At 42.1% G+C, this 21,734-nt stretch overlaps 1 protein-coding gene across 5 annotated transcripts in view; it reads left to right on the forward strand.

The window, feature by feature from the left end:
• The first annotated feature begins 753 nt into the window (after positions 1–753).
• The window catches only part of NELL1 (neural EGFL like 1), a 240,186-nt gene continuing 219,205 nt past the window's right edge, over positions 754–21,734 (forward strand). For all 5 annotated transcript variants that reach the window (XM_015863431.3, XM_085549860.1, XM_085549861.1 and 2 more), the window contains exons 1-3: positions 754–904; positions 4,256–4,384; positions 17,412–17,562. In XM_015863431.3, coding sequence (XP_015718917.1) covers positions 856–904; positions 4,256–4,384; positions 17,412–17,562 — 329 coding nt within the window. In that variant the 5' untranslated portion in view covers positions 754–855. The remainder of the gene's footprint in view (positions 905–4,255; positions 4,385–17,411; positions 17,563–21,734) is intronic.

Here is a 21,734-nt window from a genome sequence, read left to right on the forward strand (position 1 = left end):
CTTCCTTATGTCTAATCCAGTTATTTCAGTGTTTGTGTTATCCCAGCTTCCTTCAAACATACACTTAAACATTTATTTAACTGTTTGTTTTTGCGTGCAAGCTGGCCTAGTTTTGTGTTAAGCAGAGCCTAAGTACAGCATGATGAGGTGAGGAGTATTTGCCTTTCCACCAGCTGGGGCTTGACTGGAACTGTATCGAACAAGCAGGACCACCTGGGCTGGCCTTGGGTGGGACGGGAGCTCTAGTAGTTGCCCTCCATCTCTAACCCAACTTTAAACCAGATGTTCAAGGGGGGGAGGGTCGCGAGCTAGAGCCGGTTTCTTCTACGTGCGTGAGCCGAGGTTGTGGCTGGAGAGGAAAAAAAAAGTAGGTGAAGAGATTCTTTAGAACAGCCATTGGAGCAGCTTCACCGATGACTTGCAAGTATACCGAAGTGCTGTCCCCTTTTTGAGCTTGATGGACGTGGAGGAGAGAGCAGTTAAGCCACTCGAGCAAGGACACCGGTGCTGCCCTCGGCAAGGTACGGGTATCCGCGTTACTGTTCGGCGCTCCATCGGTCTGCGGGGCGGCGCGGGGGGGTCTCATCCCTTTGCCGAGCTCGGGGGCGCCGGTCGGGGCCGCTCCCACTCGGCGGCCGGGCGGCGGCGCTGGCGAGGCCCGGGGGGGCCCGCGCGTCACGGCGGGGGGCGGGCGGGGAGCCCCAGCCGCGGGGGCGTCGGGGCCGTGCCTGGGCAGCGGGCGGAGCCGCCTCTGCCGGTGCCGCTCCGCGCATCGGAGGCTGCGTTCGGCTCCGCTCCGCAGCAGCTGTCGGCAGGCAGGGAGGGAGGCAGGCGGGCGCCGCCCGCGCCGCGCCGATGGGTCTGCTCCTGCTCCTATGGGCGTGTGCGGCCGCCGCCGGGGCAGGTAAGAGATGGGACGGGATGGGGCTGCGGAGCCGCATCCCATGGGAGCGCGGGCGGAAACTTTGCGGTGGGCTGAGGGCCGGGCCCCGGCTCTGGGGGCTGCGGCGGGGGGCGCTGGGCGCGGCCGCTCCGCGAGCGTTGGGGTCGGAAAGGGAAAGTTTCGGGGCAGCGGCTGCGCCCCGGGGGATCGAGCACGGAGGGGAGCGGGGACGGCTGCTCTGCTGCGCTGTGCCCGGAGCTGTCCGCGGTGGATGGAGCCCGGGGGAGCCGCGAGACCCGGCGCCTGTTCCCGGTGGCGGCTTTGTTCTCTCCATTTACCCCGCGAGTCGCCCTGCACCGGAGGGAGCTCGGCTGGGGGTCGTTTCCTTGCTGGTGTCAGTTGGTGTCCTTAGGGAAATTTGCCGGTGCGATTAGCCGAAGTGCGAAAGAAGCGGTGTTTTAATACTGTTCTTAGTGTTTTCTTATTGAAATACATTGCTTTTGAGAGGTGGTAAGTGGAGTAGTTGGGAGAGCACGCCGTTCCTAATACTCGCCCCAGCAACGCTCGCAGGCACTTGCGGTGGTAAATAGGACCCTAAACTCACCTGCTTGGAATTGCAAAGCTGCTCGGAAAGTTCTTTGTGTGCAACAATTGCTGCTGGAGCTGCGGAAGGGCCGAGCAAAACGCCTCAGGTGGAGGTTCCAGTTACCACCTGAATGATTGCACATGGTTGTGTGGGCACAGCTGGGCTGTGTCGGCTGTGCTTTCAAAGTTTCTCTGTCTCCAGGCAGCCCACGTACGGCGGGGTCAAGGAAATTATGAACGTACTGCACGCATCATATGGTGCACATTAGGTAGCTGGAGCGTGGTGTAATTGCCAGGGCTTGGGTGCTCATGATAAAGGTGCAAGCAGAGCGTATGAGCTGTCGGAGCCGTGAGGTGGAATTAATTTCTTCTAGGGATTTCCTAGTGACATAACTCATAATTATATGGCTTAATCCTCTAATCTACTCTAGTGCCTTCAATTTGCATTGGGCCAAATCTACCAAGTCCTGAGACGATTTCTATGCCTGCCCCCTGAGTGAATTAGTAGGAGTTTTGCTTGTGTAAGCCACTGATGTGAGGGAAATGGCCCAATTACTTTAAATAGGAATTGAAAGCACTGTTGGTCAGGGTTGAGCTTTGCACAGCTCTCCAGCAAGGACTTACAGGTTGATGGTTAATTTTGACTTCCAGAAGCAGCAGTGTTTTTAGCCTTCCTTATGCTGAAGGGAGGCAGCAGAACGTGCTGGATGCAGTTGGTATGCTTGTGGAATCCTTTTGATAGAGCATGAGAGACCACAGGGGAAAAGGAGACTTAGTTATGATACTGAAGCTGCTGATTTGTTGTTTATTAATTATTTAACTAGGCTTCTGAGTGCCTGCTGCAGGCTGGGGAGCCAGCACAGGAAAATGACTGTATTTAAAGCAATGTTAGTCTTTTGCTAAATGGATGCTGCGACATTAGAACTAAGCTCCTTTTTTGAAAGCATTCGAAAAGCTGGGAGGGAGCACATTGAAATTGTCACACGGGATCCCTCCCTGGCATGAATCGAAGTCTGTGGAGCTGCAGTGATCTGTACTTGTTGAGCTATCCATGCTGGAATAAACAGCCTTAAGAGAGCAGCGGAGCTTCGGTGATTTATAGGAGTGTCTATACATGCTCGATGTGGTTTCTGTCCTCACCCTCTTGATGTCAGTGGTGGAGCATTCGCTGGCTTTAACGGGGTCAGGATTTGTCTTACTGGATGTGGTTTGTCTTTTCCATTGAGCAAGTTTTAGTCTCTACCCTGGTTGCCCTCATAGTAGTAGGTTCTTGTTGCTCCAGACCCATCTAACCTCTTCTTGATAAGGAATAGCATACTCTGCTTTCAGTAGGGAAGATGAGAAACTAAAACTGTCTGGTTTTTACTACTCAGCGTACTGTGCAATAATGTCCTCTGGATTATCGCAGCTTGTTATCAGGAGGAGTTTTAATTTCCAAATAAAAGAAAGGAGAAAGTACTGTGGAACAGATGATTTATGAGCAGAATATGTAACTTCTTGTTCATTCTGTACATCTCAGTAGTTTTTTTAGAGCCTTTCAAAGAGTCGGACTAGGGAATTTGCTGCTTAAATGATCCAGAAGCACAGTCTTAGAATGCCAAATAAATCAGTTTAGACCTGATCATGGAGTCCACTTAGTGGATATCAGTCTAGATGTGCTCCACAGGTAACGTCCTTGCCCCACAGAAGTCAGTGAGAGGTTTTACTATTGACTTTGGTTGCATCAGGCTTTCATTCTCAGAACCTGTTCCCATTACTAATGATGTTAGCAAAAATTTTCATTAGGAAAGTGCTTGGATCCTGTGTGAGGTTGTTTGACCTACGTGTCAGGCACAGCTCTTGTGCTGTATTTATTGCTATGCTGAGAAAGATAGTGTGGTCAGGTTGGCCTCTTGCCATCCCTTGGAAAAGGAGGTATGTTTAAAAATTCAGTGTACCATAGCCATTAAGTTGCCCTGAACTTTTGAATGCAGTAACTTCAAATTACTTGAACGTGCATCTTTTCTGTCAGTCTCATCGATTTTCCCCTATCAATTAAAGGAATGACCAGCTTTTTCTTGGGCATGAGCCTTTCTGAATCTTAGGTCTGGGTTCATCTTTATACAAGAGGTGCTACTTCAGATCAGAAGGTTTAGGTAAATGAACGTCTCTTATTTGTACATAGGCTTTGGCATGCTTCATGGGGGCTGGCTGAGCTTAAATACAGAAGATGTGCTCCATAAGCTTTATCGGTTTTATGACTCACCCAGAGCTCTGTGATTATGACATCTTTCATCATGGTACCGTATTTCCTTCAGGGTTATTTTGTCCAGTTGGGAAAATAGATTCTATTTTGACTGATCTGTAAGGCCTGATCTGTTGGTCTCAGCTACGAGTGAAATGTGAGAGGGTTTTCCAGCCCTCGTGTCTCCCTGGAAATTCTGTAGCCAGTAGTTGTATGCTGCTCATCTCTTCCATCCTTTTGAGTAGGTGCTTATGCTTTTATTTATTGTTTTTCAGCCTCAAAATGATGCTGGGTTAATGTGTCAGTTTTGTAATGTTCTAAGTTGCGTGTAATAAAAGCTGTGAAAAGGAAATAGTTTAATTGAAATATTTGGGAAAGAATATCTCTTTTTCTTGCAAGCGAATTACTGCATCTTCTAAGTAATTACTGTATACTGCATGTGTGTGTGTGAAGATACTGGAAATACCTACACTAGATATTCTTCTCCATGCTGTTCATTATCTGATTTGAAATAAAAATTGATCTAACTCGGTCTCCCTCTCTCCCTCCTTTCCCTCCAACAGCTGTAGGATTTGGAATGGATCCTGACTTACAAATTGATATCATCACAGAACTGGATCTCCTGAATACAACCATCGGGGTAACACAAGTGCCAGGACTGCACAATGCCAGCAAAGCATTTTTATTTCAAGGTAAGATGCGTCTTCTTTGACTCTCTTTCCCCAATTCTATGTGAGCTCATAAGAGCTTTAATGCCCGATTCCCTGCAATAGTGGTCTTAATGTCTTTTTCTTTAGCTCAAATAAGTTTAGTTTTGGTTGGTTCTTGATTTTTGTGTGTGTGCTGCCAGGTCACCAAGGTTACTGGTGTCTGGGGAGGTCTTTTTTTTTTCTAGTAGGTTTATGACGCTCCCCAATATATATATATATATTATTTCCCCCAACTAAGCATGTCAAAATGGTTCCAAGGCATAGACTACTGTATTCTTGGATACTTCCTCTCTGTCGTACATGTAAGAGGCGCACAGAGCTGAAGCTGTGTAGATAGGAGAAGGCAGTAAATATCTCAGCACTGGTTAGTATCGTGTAGCAAGTCTTTCATCAACTGAGAGAACCGCCCAAGTGAGAAAATCGAACTGTATTGCGTTTAACTGTCAGAACTGAGCATCGGCCGCTTTGAATGGTAATGTAATTTTTCATCCAATATTCTAAAGGTTGAGAAACACTATATATATATATCTTATTTTAAGGGAGTGAAATGAAGGATGAATTGGGAAGCTTTATAATAAGCCCAGATTAGGAGGCAGCCTCATGAGAGGGACACTTATATCACATGAGATTAACAAACATTAAAGCATGGGTAGGAGCATCTCTATTACGGAGAATCCCTCTGTTTTTTTCTTGACCATGCTTTTACTATGTATTAAAGTGGGTACGTTAGGGTCTTAATTTTTGATCTCTCCCTCTCTGTAGATGTTCTTAGAGGCAAAAGATTATGATCTCATTTAGTTTTTCTTCATGATCTGCAATACTGTGGACTTTACAGATCTGCTTCTTCTGTTACTTGGAATAATTGAAGTTCATTTTTTGCCTGGTCAAGGCCACTTTATGTGGCATAGCAGATGCTTCTGGAGACCATCTCAGATCTAGTTAGTCATATTTCCAATCTTCTTTTTCTAATTCCCCCAACAAAAAGAAATCTTTTAAATGCACACAGGATTAGCCTTGTTCTTGGATATTGCTTGTAGTACAGAACTTCTTGGAAGATGGCATGGGAAGTTACTGTCTTTAGTCAAGCTCATCAGCCCTTGAGCAAGGAGGAGATTCAAGACCTTTGGAATATTGTTCCTTCCTGAGAGAGGTCTGTGAGGGCTCTTTTGCTGCTGCTGTCGGATAGGATGGAAGTCTGAGGCTGCCCGCTGGCTGCTTCCCTTCTTGTTCCTATCTGTTATTTGCTAAATGTCAGCAGATGTATAAAGTCTCATTTAGTGATGGAGGTGACTTACTTTACAGCTACAGTTAGGCTATATGCCAGGTCCTTTGGCTGGAACCAGAAGATAGTTAATTTCCATTTTTATCTTGCCATACCCTAAAACTAGTACAGAACCCACAGGGATGGCTGGGCAATGGCTAAGTCCAAGTTGGAAGGAATTACACTTTCTTTCCCCATAGAATTTCACAAAAATCCAGCCAATGTGGCCGTCCTGGAGGAGAGAAAAGATTGAAAGTCAGTGCTTAGTTGGAAAATGTCTGTATTCTGCTGGACTTGCTGCTCTCTTTCAGCAGAGCTTTGCTCTGATCAGCTCTTACCAGGTGTTGGTAACTGGTGTGTGCTGTGACTTGCTGCTCTCCTGTCAGCACAAGGGGCTCCAGGCAGGAAAGGTCCCACCACACCTGGAAGGCTGATTGCTGACCCAGACCAGACTGCACGCTGCTGTAGTGAAAACAATTCATGTTTTCTCAAGCAAGATTCTGTCTGTGTGAATTAAACTCTTTGATTCTGAAAGCTTTGTGAGTTTTGGATGCTCTTTTGGTTGTATTTAGAGGCAACAAGATAAAAAAGGAGGAACAGTAGTGATAGAAGAAGTGCACAGCAGGAAGATAAATGACTGGTTTTAATTTGGATTTCTTGATCAGTGGCATTAGAAGTGCTGTTTGTTACAAAATGACTTGGAGTTGAGCTCAGGATTTGATGCATCACAGACGAAATGTAGAAGGACTTTTTCCTTGGAATCCAAAACGACCTTAATTGTAACCAGTGCAGTATTCTGATTTTATACTATTGATACTAGGAGCTGAAACTCAGATTGCCACGTTTTACAGGCAAAGAATCAAATTTAACTCCATTGCAAATTGTGTGACAGCGTGACAGAACCAAACTGGCAATTGAGAGATGTGGGTTGCTTTTGGACGAGCTAATCTGTTCCTAATTCAGAGCAGCATAGAAACCTTCAATTAGGTTCAGTCATCTGAGTGGTCCTATTGGATTTTTCTTTGATTATTAGAGTACTTCAGCTTGTTTTTTTTTGTTAGTTTGTTCATTTAATTGATCAGTTCTGTTACTTGGGTGTTTCAGTCCCGTTCTCTATGAAATAGGGATGAGGGAATCAGAAAAGTGGCGTCGGTGCTGACTGCACAAATGAGATGAGTTTTAGTTTCTAACTCACAACTGAAGGTTCAGAGGCAGAGGAAGGCTTTAGTTATACATAAGGCCTGAGGAGGCACTTAGCTGGTCAGCTTTTTCCCAGGCAGTGAGCCCAGTCTTTAGCCTGTTACATCGTGATTGCCTTAATCAGTGACTTTTGTTCAGTGCTCAGTTCTCATTGTGGAAGGAAAATGTTATTCCTTTTACAACCTGTCAGCCATGCTCGTTTCTTTCTAATTCTTCCTTCAACACCTCTCTTGAACCTCTTGGACAGAGGCTTAAAGTCATTACTTACAAAGCATGTCCTAAAGAAGTTGATTAAGGTTTTATTTTGCCCGGTTCTTACCAATCTGGAAGTATTTTTCAACTTTGTCTTTAAATTAGGGGTTGTCTTTTCACTCTATGTGCTATCTGCAGCTTGAAGTAGTTTTGACCACCACCACGTACTATTGAAGGTCTACCTGTATGTAGTCCTTTCTTGCTTGACTATTTCTTTTGCTTGTGTTAAACAAGCACTGGATTTGCAAGGGAAACACCTGGCCTTTGGCTCCTGCAGCACAGAGTTCAGACATACTCCTTTCTGCTTTGCATCGGTTACTTATGGCTTCTTTTCTATACAGCTGGCACAGACCCCCTAGTTGTGATTTTGGACCCTTCTTTTCTACATGATTTCCTGAGGTGCCAAGAGTGCCCTGTAAGGACATCCTGCCCTGAGGGCCTTGGAACCTTCTAGAAGCGGTGGGGGTCTTCCAGAAGTGGGCTCGTGTCTGCTCACAGTGTCTCTGCTTCCAGCACCTCAGCACCTGGTGTGGGTCTGTGCTTAGAAATGAGTAGGTTTTGCATTTTTACCCTCTTTTTCCTGCGTTACCTGATTGCACAGTTGCAGTATTTGTGAGAGAAGTTTGCAATGGTTAAATAAAAATCCTTTGTGTGAGCAAAGTGTTGTGCAGGCAGCCTGGCCTGATGCACATGGCAGCGTTTCCAGTATTGTTGCCTCTTCAGTGCTCAGTTTTGACCATTTCTGTTCTTCAGTATCTCTGAAGTGCTTTCCAATTGTAATAATCTTATTACTAACATTAGAAGATAAAGCATTTTAGGGTTTACTTGGAGCTTTGGGGCTGCTGGTTGTGTTGGCTGGGGACTGGGCCAGCACCTGGGTTTGGTTGTGGGGTGGAAGCTGCTCTATCAAGTGCTGCTAAGAGTGAAGATGCCAGAAGGTTTTAATGGCTTAATTCACTGATGGGTGCCTGCCTGGATCCATGGCACTTCCGTGGGGAAACCAGGCAGTGTGTTTGAGCATCTAAGTGCCTGTTGCTCCTTGGCGGCCCTGCCTGAGGGTGATGAAGGAAAGCGCTGTTCTCCAGCTTATGTCTGTCAGCAGAACAGTGAACGGTTACTCGGTCTCTTTGAGATTGTAGTTGCTCTTGTGCTTTCCACCCTTCTTCCCCAGACCTCCCTGAAAGCTTTAAAAGGGGGCAGCTGGGACTGAGCAAGAAACTTAGATGCTGCAGTCTTACACTGAGTAGGTAGGGCTCAGGTGAAGGTTTGCTTGCAGTAAAGACAACAAAATTGGGGGGGGGGGAGCATTGGAAGATCAGATTTGGCAGCGCTGTGGGGTGTCTGTGCTTCGTGTTAATTTTTAACAAATGTTTTTGGAGGATAAAAAACTTGGATCATGTGTGTTTAATTAGTGACTTGGAACCTTAATTTTCCCTGCTTAGGTTGTTCACCTGTAAAGCTGAGGTAGTGTTACCCTTTCCTCTAACAGCAGTGGTGTGAAAAGAATTAATTAATTGCAGAGTCTCAGATACTGCGCTAGAATAATTAACTTGGTCACGGTCTGTTCTGTCTTCAGAGAAGGATTTAAATACAGTAGATTTACTGTTCAAGGTGTGCCTTGAACAATAAAAGTAAGACAAAATCCTTACTCGTTAACAAGTGTTGTTTGCTCTTTGTTCTTTGCTTTGTGCACTGACTGAGGCAGGGGCCCTCTGGAAAGCAGTGTGTGATCCTGCCATTGAGGACAGTGTTGTAGCACGTAGGGCTGAGCAAAGTTTCTTCCATGACTTCGATACTGACAGCTGCCTAACTTCATATTTATGTTTGTTATGTATTTGTAAATCCTCACAGTGTTTCTTCTTCATTAGACCCTTTTTACCCCCCCAAAAATAAACTAAAAGCATAGACTAAAATAGAAACATGGCCACACGGAACTACAGTGACTGATTTCTAATTATTATTTCTTTCCATCCTGAAAGTTGTCACGCTGCCTTCTGTTATACTTGACATTTTTTTTGGGTTCCCCATCATGTCTTTAATGATGAGGGAAGAATTCTGAGCACGCGTTGCTTCTGCTCTTGGCAGTTATTTTTGCTTTGCTAGGAGATAATAATTGTTCTCCTTGTCTATCTTCATTGCCGCTGTGGTAAGTACAGAGGGACGTGGGAGAAGCACTTCAGTATTTCTGTAGTATGCTAAGAGCCTGGAATGCTTCTGGCAAACTGTTGACAAAGTCCTGTAAGGAAGATAAACAGAAAGAAAGCAAAAGGTCTGTACTCTTCAGTAAGGGGGGAATGGAGGAATTGGTTCCTGATGTTGTTGGTAAACGTGGCATGCTTCCCCCCTCACATTAGCAGTTAGGACCTTAAAATGAGAGGAAATCAATTTAGATAAGGGAAGAATAACAGTTTGAGTTTCTTGTATCTTCATCAGAACAGAAACACAACAAAGATGTCTTTTTTTTTTTCCCCCACAAAGGATGTGAAGGACCTGATACTCTTATTATACTGCACGTAATCAGGTTTTCATAACTACTTATTTCAAAAATGAGGATTTATTTATTTTTAAGATTTTCTATCTTAAGAAGGTACACAAAAGCAGATACAGACTAAATGCAAGGGGCGGGCATGGAAAAACTTCCTGCAGTGAAAAGCCCTGCTGTCTTCAACAACCTATCAAGAATAAAAATTAGAAGCTACTTGAGACCTCAGCCTACTTCTTCTATGCCAAACTCAAGATTAATTTTGCCTCCTGCAGTGTGGGTGTATAAATGACACAAGGGGGATGTTGTTTTTTTCCCCCCCCTCGTTTTTCATTTTTGCCACATAAATGGTAAGAAGTAATCATGTCATACTGAGCTGGTTTATGGCATAATATCATGTGATTGCTTTGCCTTTTGTGGCCTATTCAATGATACAAAATGCAGAGCATTAGTGGTTGTTTTTTCTTTCTTTTTTTTAAGTAAATGGACCAGAAGATTTTGGCACCTTGTGTCCACTATAATATTCATTAAATCAGTGGCTACGTAGGCTGCATACCTGCTAAAACAGCCAAATTGATTCTGTAATTCTGACAACAGAGGGGCCTGTGAATCACTGGTTTGACACAGTCAGTGCTCCAGCTGAGGGCTGGTGTTCTGGCTTCCTAACATCTCTTATTATGGTTTTCCCATTATTTATCCTCCCATTCTGTCTGTTAATGTTTTTGGATATCTCTTTGATCTCCTCTGTTATAAATAGGAAAATATATATGTGTATATATATGTGTGTGTATATATATGTATAGGATGGCTGCAGCGGTAGGGATTGCTTTAGTACCCTGTGCATACAGGTAGCTCCTCCATTTGAAGCTGGGAGTTCTCCAGTTGGCAGCGGTGGGAACAGGTGATTCCTACAGAAGGCAAGTTGGTGTTGTTAAGGCAGCCGAGTTTCTCAGTGCTCTTCCTTCTTCCGTCTTTTCCTTTTACATTTTGTAACCTGTGAGGTAGCATAGATGCCCTGAGAGTGCAACAAGCGTGAAACTGGATCTTGGAGGTTAAATACTCATTGCTTCTCTGATGAAAGGCTGCCTACAGCCGTCACACAGATCTGCCTCTGCTTCTCTCTCTCTTCTCGTTGCATGTTGGAATTTCAGAGCCTGTTCTTGGGACTAGGGAAAACAACCAAGCCAAGGTGTGTGGGAGGAGAGTGGGCTTGATGCATGTGTCATGGGTTTTTTGTGGTCTGTGGAGGTCTCCACAGATATTCGTCATGCTGTTTGAAAGATGAAGCAGTGCAGCTCAGAATGTGATATTTGGAGTATAAATTGGGAAAGGCTGGTGATTTGGAAACCTCATGCGTTGGCCTTTATCTCCTGCCTTCCTTTTAAGGGAACTTACTTGAGGAGCTGTCGAAGTAGGACTCTGCGTTATTAGTTACAGTAGTAGTCTTAGCAAAGCAGGGGAGTTGTGTAGGTTTACTTCATCGTAATTAATTACAAAACCAGATCAGAATGAAGTGTGGGGGTTTATTTTAATGATACTATTCCTCTCTGCGTGTTAGCCTTTTGTTCTCTGATGCTGGCAGTGCTTTTAATGGTTTTTCGATGTCTTGTGAGTACCGGCTTTCAGATGGGATATTCTGCTTCTCTAGCTTGATGCCATCCTAATTGTTTCAAAATGCAGTCATTAAAACAAAAAGTAAACATGATTGCTGGTGTTATTGCTAACGGCAAGAAATGCAAAAAAGGGGGACACATGTGGCAGCTCTATTTAAATAAAAGCTTATTTTCCGAAACAAAGGCTTGTGGAGCAAGAGGGAGTGCTTAGTATCCTGAGCACGTTTGCTGTTACGGATGAACCCACAGCAATGGATGCTATCAAAGTTGTCATATTTTATTCATGAGTTGTGGTGTGCTTGGATGAAATAAGAAAAGCAATGCTCGAAATCATAATTACGGTGTAAAAAGATAAAACAGTGATTATTGTGGCATTTTGGAAAATGGTTAGGTCTCTCAAATAATTCATATAGAACTTGTGGGGAATGACTAAGTGTGTTAGCTGTGCTTGTGCCTCTTTGATGGAGGACCATATGCAGTGCTTCACAGAGATGGAATTGATATGTATTTGGGACGAGGGTATAAACATGTGCTCACGTGTGTTCCACAAAACAAGGGTGGCCATAAATTTTCAACGTATTCAGACTTGTGAAGAGGCTGACAGGAGAAATTATACTTCAGTAGAGAGAAGCCTTGACAAATGCATTGTGCCCCGTGCCATTATCATGCAGTTAGTAAATAAAACACACAGCCTGGAGTTAATTTTCTTCAGCAGCAACACGCGAGTGGTGTTTCTGAGGTAAAGAAAACAGAATGAATTCGTGGCACGTATTTGTTTGCAAATTGCATAAGGAAAATGAAAAAGCATATGATTTTTAGTAGGAAGTGAGCAAAATGCTTTAGAAATAATTAAGCAACTGTTTAGAGTGCCACCATTGGGGCTTCTGACCACAAGAGCGTGTCGTCATATACTAACTTTGAACTTGTGGGGTAATTTCACTGCCTTTAGTTGGATTATTCCTGTGATTAAAAGGCTTTACAGGACTGGAAGTAAAACCACTGTGTGGATGGTAGCCAGTTCTGTTTGCTGCCAGAAGTAGTGCTGGGCACTGTAATCTCTCTCTACAAGCAAAGAAGCTGAGCCAGAGGCCTCTGTTTTAAGGATCAGCTGAGTTCTGGTGCTCAGATGTGCATGCTGAGGTACACAGGCCTTCATAAGGGAGATGGGTGCTTCTCTCTGTGCAGCCCTATTGGGGTGAGGCTGGGGTCTTCTGCACTGAGCAATTTGGGCTTTCGGCCTCTTCTGCTGGTGCAGTGGGTACCCTTTTGAACTGCTATTACTTTCAAAAGCAGCCTTTATCGCAATTGCACTGATGCGATATGTTAGTTAATACAGAGAAACAGTGGAAAAGAAGTTATAATCAGTGACTCCTGCACTAATTAACTAACAAGGCGTGTAATTTGATTAACTCACATGATTTAAGAGCAGATGATGCACTGTTAGCAGTAGCGTAACTTCTGGAGCATTTCTACCAGCTCTGGAGTAAGCAGCTAATTTAAGGGATCATCCATTTGTAAATAGTGTTGATTTCAGCACGAGTCCCTTGAGGACAAAGCTGAGCATACTTGAGGAGGCGAGCCTGTGCTCTGTAGCTGCTTTAAGTATTACGAGCGAAGAAAAGGAGCTGCCTGAGCAGTGGGCAACGTGCAGCAAGGAGGCTTTGCTGCAGCTCTTTGCTGCCGTGCACACTCTGTTGCCCCTGCATGGGCTGGGACTTGATAAACAGAGGCGGCTTCCATCTATCTCGGTGTGTATTCATTACGAAGTCTTGCAAGTTATCTACTGCCCTGCTTATCCCAGAGCAGCTCAGTTTCCCTGGTTCAGGTTGAAACGCCGATAAAGCAAACACGAGGCTTAACCTCTCAAACAACAACTTAATTAATATGAGTGTGGTCATTCCAGCCGATGCTCAGGTTGGGAGAGCTTTCAAGTAGCGAAGAGTCTGACAGAAGCCCCTAAGACTTCTTATTGCTGGGGAGAAGAGGTAAGTTGATAAGCAGGCGGTTTCATTTATTTAGTGGCTGAGAATTCCTCTCTCCCTGGCATCCAGAGTTTTAGGGCTGGGTTTGCAATAGCTTCCTGAATGGAAGGAAACACATCTATAATTCTGAATGCTAGATTAATTCTGTTAGGCAAGACCTGGTTGAAAACTAGTTGACAAACATACATCAGAATGACAGTGATATCTGAATGTTTACTGCCAGGGTAGTTTTGTATGGCACTAAAGAAGAGTTTACATTGCATTATATTGTTTTTCCACCTTCTCTAGCAGGACTGCCTTTGCTGTACAGTCATGGGAACTTACCTTTGTAACATTAGCTATTCACCCTGATAATTGCTCCTTCCTCTAATTTAATGAAAACCCATTAAACCGAAAGAATAATTAAAATGAGACATCATCTCTGTAGGAGGTTTGCATATTAAAATCGCCAGGCATTTCACTGCAGATGGATCTTATTCTTGAGGAACGCTGTTTGAAGCAACATGTAAGAAGTGATTTATAATGAATAATCATAATTTAGAAAACCGTGCTGTTGAACATGATTTCCTACTGTTTATTACAAACTCTGAGCAGAGCTAGCAAGGCAAGAGTGAATAAAGCAATTAGAATGTCTTTTTTTTATGCTGGTGAGAAGACCTAGCAGCAGAGTGGGAAAACATCATTCTTTCTGTGAGCCTATTTATTAGCAGCTGAAGGAGAAGGGAAAGGTTCTGTCACCCTCTTGTTTGGGCTGAGGAATGTTTGTAGGGAAGTGGGAGCAGATGGGCAACAGGGGCATCTGGCACAAGTACTGTTTGGTTTTATTAGGTCTTTGAATGACAGTCTGTGGGACCAACATGGAGAAAAGAGCCTGTGCTTTGGTGAACACTTGCCTTCTCTGAGAAGGGTTTTGTGGCACTGTCTTCTGTTTCCATCCCAGGCAACATCTGGACACTGCCATATCTACTTTTGGTTCCATTTTGAAAGGCTGGAGTCTTAAAAATGGAGTGCTGAGTAAGTTATTTATTTCTGTGTTTTCCTCTATAGAGAGATTTAGGTCTTATTGGATTTTGCCCGTAGCAAGGTAAAAGCCAGTGAGCTGCAACATTCGATTCCTTAATTGCTGTCACTGAGATCCAGATTCTCTCTTGTTGTAGGATTAATTTCTATGTGCTTGTCCGGCGTGATTGTGCAAAGGATGTCCCAAAAGCATGTTTAAACAAGTAGCTTTGCAATGATTGAAGTTACCAATAAAGCTGTATGGTCTGTGTTCCCATGCTAAAATAAGTAAAACAAAAAAGTACTAAAGCAAGGGAGTTAATGACAAAGAGTATCTTGTTACAGAAGACCCGTTTTGATTTAGGCCTGCATTTCCTGGATGGGTTGGAATTCATCTTGTAAGACCAGTTGTGTGATTTTCTTCAAGGCTTCAAACTCCAGTCCAAACACAGTCATGTAATTCCCTTCTCTTTTGTACCATGGGTTGTAGACACTGAGAACTGAGCTTGCTTTGCCTTCTTAATGCAGAGATATCTTGTGCTTCTCTGTTTGGCTGAAGGAAGAAAGTTCACTTAACGCTCTGAGATGATTTGTATCTGCTGTTCTAGTTGTACTTTTCAGACTGTTTTTTTTTCCTTTACAATCGTTCTAGTATATTTAAAAAGCCCTCCAGACAGTCGGTATTTCACATTAAGAAAATATAATCACATCGAAGGGCATATGAAAGTTGTATTTATTTATTTATTTATTTCATTTATTGCTGAGATTGCATTATCGTTCAGGCATGAAGCGATGTTTCACTGGTGATTGCCGTATAAGCCTATATCGCTCTATATTATGTAGGAAATATGGCATTTCATTACAAGCAGGCCGTTATTTTTATAGAGAGTGTAAAAAAAACCAAACATTTTCCCTTTGGGCACCTGCAGTGAGGTGGTGTATGTATGTTCAGGGTATTTTTCTTTTCTTTTTGAGTGAAAATCAGCTTGTAAATAGAAAGCTCTTACTTCAAGTGGCTTGTACTCCCAATTCATTAGTGTGGTATTTCCTACAGAAGTGATGCAAAACATGAATTGATGGCGTTTGTGGAACTTCAGGATTTTTATATCTGTAGCAGATACTGCTTTTAATCATTTGAGTGAATGCAATTTGCTGTACGTGCTGTTAATGTGTTTGTGACTGTGCACAGGTCTAGAATAAAACATGTTATTTCAAGCACATTTTTAACTGGTGTAGCCAGTTCATTGATGATTCACTGATGAATCTGACTAAGGAGCCTGGTATTTGTATAAGATTTGGTGGATACATATGAAGGCTGTGGCTTTATATCTGGGACCATCCATAATGAGAACGTGTTGGGTTTTATATGACTTGAGTTTAATTTTTGTGTGTGTTCCACAAACAGCACTGCCTATGCTTTCACTTAACAGAATATTTGAGAACTTCAGTTAAGCAGTATGTTATTTCTGATGAGTGTAACACTTTTAACAACAAAGTTGCTGAGATACAGGAGTTCTTAGGCTTCAAAACAAGTTTTACTTATGGGCAGGAATAATACTTGGTAAGCTGCATGAATGTAGTGATAGACAAAATTAAATCTTGTAGGTAAACACTAAACCTGCTCCTCTTCTGTGCTGTATGCTTTTTTCTTCCATTCCTCTTTCTGCTGGCTGTGGAAACTATTGTTCTTTGAAGCTCTGTTGTGGTACTGGAAGTGGTATTGAACAAATAGATGCTGTAAGGTGGACCTTATATTTATTTATTGGATGAATTTGAGCCTCTGGTGAAGATTTTTAAGTGATGAGTTGTGATTTTTGATGTCTAATTTGCAGTACTTTTCAGAGGTGAGCTTTCCAAAGTGCAAGTGTGTTATGCATTCTGAGTGTGGAGGCTCATTTGAAGGGCTTTAAGCTGTCCAGGAAAAGTTGAGACACCCAATTACAAAACATGCTTGAATACTTCTTCCTTCTAGTTTGGTTTCAGTCTGTGGCGTTCCCTCCATAGTCAACGTTTCTGAATTTCACGTTGTTTTCAAGCCAGCTTCTTCTCTTTCAGTTTGCAAAGCCTCAGTTAATGATGCTTTTTTTTCTCTCCCCCCCTCCCCTCCCCTGCAGTGAAATTCTGAATTGTAAATTTCATCAATCCTTTGTGTATTACAGCACTCACGCTGGGTCAGATTCTCAAGATTCAGTGGAGTTATATGGTTTTCTACCAGCTGAGAATCTGTGTTGGCATTTTTGGCTTCAAAGTAAACCTTTTCTAAAGGAGGCTCGCTAGGCTTCTAATTGGTTGTGACACCCAGGAACTGCAAGCATCACAGGTCTCATGAATGTGTGACAAAGGCCCAGCATGAGCGACATGACAAGGGGTGGGAAGGTGAAATGCCACGATTTCTCCGTTTTGTCATTTAATCATCTTTTGGGAGTGATGATATCTTGTGAATAAAAGGATGAAATGAAAAGGAATATGTTGGGAGATGGTGCATTTGAATCTTAGGAGATGAAATAGGGGAAGGCGTGCTGCTGCTTGGACACGGACAGGATTAGTGAGACTGAAATATTTCTGGATCTGCCTGGTCACACCACAGTTTTAATAAATATTGCATGAGCTGTCACGCTTTGCTGGCTTAAACTGAGAAATCCCTGAAACGATAGCATATTGCAAGCATGTCTTGTATTTATTTCTTGGGCAGAAGCACAGCCATATAGCATTATTAGCAATAATACATCTTTGCCTTACACAGTGCAAGGACAGGTTCCCTCTGATGTATGATGGAAAGATGGTAACGAAGCTGATGGTAAAAGCTGAAATTGGAGCTTGGTGAATTGTGCTGGGAGAGGCAGTGCTTGAGATTCCTCAGTATTTAGGAGCCTATTTATCTGACTGCAGCACACCTTATTTACAGCGACTTAATCTGGTCACGGCAGACACAAATGGCTCAGCATCCCATTAAAAACTGTCAGAAAATCAGTAGCTGACCACTTGTGAACTTGTCAAAGTGACAAGTGGGCATGCTGACAAGGTGCCATTTGTTGTTATTTTTTTCCCCGCTGCAGAAATGCAGCGGTAGCATGTGGTAGATGTCTCTTAATGAGAAATGTAATCTGAATCTTTGACTTAGCATTTTTACTGGACCATTGTTCCTCTCCCCTCCCCCTCCCACCTCTCCCCTTCCCCTATTTTATTTCTATTTATTTATATTTCTAAATAAAATTCTTAGATGTAGAAAGAGAAATCCATGCACCGCCCCACGTGAGCGAGAAGTTGGTTCAGCTCTTTCGGAATAAAAGTGAGTTCACATTTCTGGCGACCCTTCAACAGAAGGCATCGACTTCGGGAGTTATACTGTCCATCCGGGAGTTAGAGCACAGGTAAGAGGAAATTTTCTCTCTTGTAGTTGTAGTGACATAAAAAGTACTGAGTGCTTGGTGGCCCATTGTGACCGTGTGTTGAAATGGTAGATGTAAAATCTGATGTGTAAGTTAAATCCTCTTGACTTAAGTTGCAATTGCTACTTTTTGCTGTTTTTTCTTTTTTTTTAAAATATCTAAACAGATGTGCATTATTTATGTGTCCCTGGTCCATAAAGTAACTCAATTAACTTAAACAAGAGGGTAAAAACTGATGAGGCTTAGACAAAATGTATTTTGGATATTGTAAAGCAGTTTCTACTATTAGTTTATCATGCACACTCGGAGTTTGCTTTTTCAGGGACGTTAAACTCCCTCTCATGTTTTTTGCTTCACTGTGTTTTAAAATATCTTAAAAATGATATGCCTGCTTGTATGGGATTCAGCAGTTAAACTCTCCTTCAAACCTGTTCTTCTATCCGGTTATGCGTTTTATTCTTCCTGGCATAAATACAATGTATTTTTATTTCTTGTGTGCATTTCTTATCGTCAGTGTAGGAGGTAATGAAGAGGTTTCTTTCATTAGCTGTTACAGTAGCAAATAGCAGTTTCTGTAAAAACAACAACAAAAAAAGCAGCTTGTGGTATAAATAGTATTGATTTCAATGATGTTTTGATGTTCTAACTTAAAAAATAAGTGTATATGTAAATCTTAGGGCTTGAAGAATCTCCGAATGTAGCTTGACCTTCTCTTCTAATACAAGTGATACCATTCTTTTTTGGCTTACTTCTATTTCCAGTTCAATTTGCAGTGTTTTTTGTAAGTTCCTGTTGGTATTTAATTTTGCTAATCATATATATGGCACCAAATTACTACCCCATTTGTTACCTTTTGTTGAGGCAGTCTATGATGGAGAAGGTAGTGACTTTCAGCAGCAGACATCTGAACAAGGATAACCAAGGGAGGGACTCTGATTCTTCATTGTTCATTCATAATACTCTTCTATCACTTCAGCTTTCATACTAATCTCTCACTTTATTCCTGCTTTCATTTTTGGAGCTGTTCTCTTTCTATAAAAATATACATATATAATATTACACAAAAATCCATCTCTGTCTCTTCTTTTTTACCTCCTGTCACCCCATCACTCCTTTTGTCATTACTTTCTATTTTCTCCAAGCTTTTCCTGGTGATTGTAGCCCTCTGAAGTCATGGTTAACAAGAACAGCTTGCCATGTTAAGGGACTTTTTTATTCTTATTTGAGAGAGAGGACATTGAGGACAGACAGTTACACAGGAACACCATTACTTTTAGGGACATTGTGTTTTCAGCAATCCAAGGTCAAACCAGACAGGCGGTGATGATTATGCAATGCAAGGCATGTGGGCTTCTTGATACAGCCTCTACTGAATTTAACTACTAAACTTCTCTATCTCAGTGGTCAGAGACAGCAGCTGGTAGAGAGATGTACTGTACAGGAGTAATCTTGATTGAATAAAATGTACTGCTGCTGTCCTTGGCCCTGAGGTTATCTCTAGTGTTCTGAGTTAATACTTGGCCTGTTAGAAACTATGTGTTGTTGAAGGATTGGATGCTAGCCTCACTTAAATGTTTCTACTTCCCTGCAAGAGTGAAAGTAGTTTGTCTGCTTAATTCTGTGTAATAGCCAAAACAGACATGTCCAGTGTTGCTAATGCCTGCTGCTACATTCTGCAAGTCAGATGGATTATGCAATTATTCGTCTTTTCTAGATGTATTGTGTATCTGTTAAAATAGGCTGTTTCTTTTCCCGATGTCTGAATTTGCTACTTGGGCCTTGATAAGGGTAATGCTTTTTAAAACCCTTAGGTCTGTGATGACAGAAATGAATAATGTGGATGAAAATATGGAAAATCCTTTGTAACACTGGTGCATTGTTGAAGGGTACAGTGGTTAGATTGTAATGAGTGAAATAGCAGAATGTTCAGCTTGATTCTTGCTGGATGTTATATCAGCTGCTTAGGTTGCTGTGTTTTGGCCTGACGTGAACCTAAGAGGGTCCTTGACACACCAGTAAGCCTTTGTAAGTATTATATTAGTATTATAAGTGTACTTAGGACAAAGCAGCTTTTGACTTGCTGGAATACCAAAATTTGCAAAATTGAAGATTTGAGACTTGACAACATGCAGGTCAACAATAAAATAATAAAAGCAGTAACTGTGTTTAGTTATCAGTGGATGAGTTTGTGGCTTTGTGAGAGACCTTTTGTTGCATGCTTGTTTAGTGGTTGAGAAATAGGTTTTATTCTATGTTACGTGCTAAGTTGTGTGTGTCAGCATAACTAGTTGAAAAGGCTGTTTTGCATCATGTCTTGTAGTGGTGACAGTCTCTATAAGGAACAAGTGAAAATTTATGAGGTTGAATGATTGCTTATATTGTCTTTCTCTAGCATGTATTTGCTGGAGTTTATTATTCTTTAGTAATATGGAACTCTGAAACCGAGATATCTATGATGTCTTAGAAATATGTAGGTAAATGGATTTTGAATCTTAATGAATGAACAGAAATTGAGTACGAAAGGTATTGAACTAATATGAGTACAACATTCCCTGAAGTCAGTTGTTCATAAATGCTGTTTTGTTATACTAAATGGATATCTCACAGCATTTAGAGATTAGTCATTAATTTATAATATGATGGGCAGGATTTATTCTGCTGAGAAGATGATAAATGCATCTTAGTTGATGTTTTATCTTATTGAATCAACTTGATGATAAAGATTTTGTTTTCATGATCCAAGTGTATTAATGTACAGCTTGGAAAATTGTAAGATTAATTAACACAGATTAAGTGTAATTGAACAGTCTGGTATATGTGTGCTAGTTATCTAGAGTATGAAGGTGAATCTTCAGATTATATATTTTTTTTTCTGAAGTTAAGAGGGCAAAATATAATGAATGGGTGAAACTTTGTTGGAGAATTATGCTAGCCCCTTCTATCTAGATCTTTGTAGGCTGTTCACAGCCTTTGAGTCTTTCAACCATGAAGAAGTTTGGAAAAGGCCATTGAGATGCTTGGAAACCCACACATTAGGAATCCTTGTTTCAAAAGTGATTTAGTAGAGTTTAACTCAGAGTTGTCTGTTTCTTACCTGCTTTGGCCTTCTGTGATCCGAAGCCCCTTAAATTAAATGGGAGTCAGCACTGCCTTTTTCTCTTGACTCCTTGGGTTGGATATATATTGATAGCTTCTTCCCCAGTACTGGCCAAGATCAGCCTCTGGAGAAATGTGCCAAGGATGCTCATATACCCAGGTTAGAGCTTGAAATATTGGCTGCCTCTGAAGGAGCTGGCTATGATTGCCTGATCCTGGAGGGCACTATTTATAAACAACTTGCAGCTGTAAGACTATTTTCTCTCTTGATGTGAAAATGTTGCCCCCAAATTAGCCATAAGCTTTTCCTACTGTACCACAGTATTATGACAGTGAGTGGGAAAGAAAAGCATTTATTCTCTTAGCATTTATTAAGAACATACAAAATGTAGGTTTATGTTGCTTGGAAGTGATGGATAAGACATGGTGGTGCAGATCTCTTCTACTGGCCACATCACTGACTCAATTATATCATTTTAGTTTATTTATTGGAATAGCCACTCTTGAATTTCTACTCATGTTGTAGGTCTGTTTGGTCTAAGGTATCAGAGAACATTCAGTCCAGGGAGGAACCTTGAAAGGGAAAAGAGGAAACAGTCTTTATGTTGATGGGGAGACTTGCCATCCTTGGAGGTGTTTAAGGAAGGTGTATATGTAGCTTGAGGGATGTAGTTTAGTGGACATGGTGGGGATGGGTTGACCACTGAACTCAGTGATCCTAGAGGTCTTTTCCAACCTTTATGATTCTTTAATTCTGTGATATGAGGAGGGCGCCTGCAGCCAAGCTATTTTCTGGTCATGATGTGGGGGTTAACAACCTCAACTCAGATTTTCTCACTTTTCATAGTACAAAATTCCCTTTGATCTTTTGAAAGTAACCTCTTGGTTATTTACTTGCTCTGTAACAAGTTGCCCTCCAAAGAAATATTTTCTTCATGTCCGTTAGGTTTTTTTTTGTTGACAGCAGAGTGATTAGACGTGGCAATGCAGAATGAGTGGAAATACTCCAGTAAGTAGAGGAATTGTTATCCAGGAATTACTCATAAGAAATAAAACCT

Source organism: Coturnix japonica, chromosome 5 (genome assembly GCF_054131305.1).
Source record: "Coturnix japonica strain WE chromosome 5, WE-NBRP24, whole genome shotgun sequence".
Taxonomy (NCBI): Eukaryota; Metazoa; Chordata; class Aves; order Galliformes; family Phasianidae; genus Coturnix; species Coturnix japonica.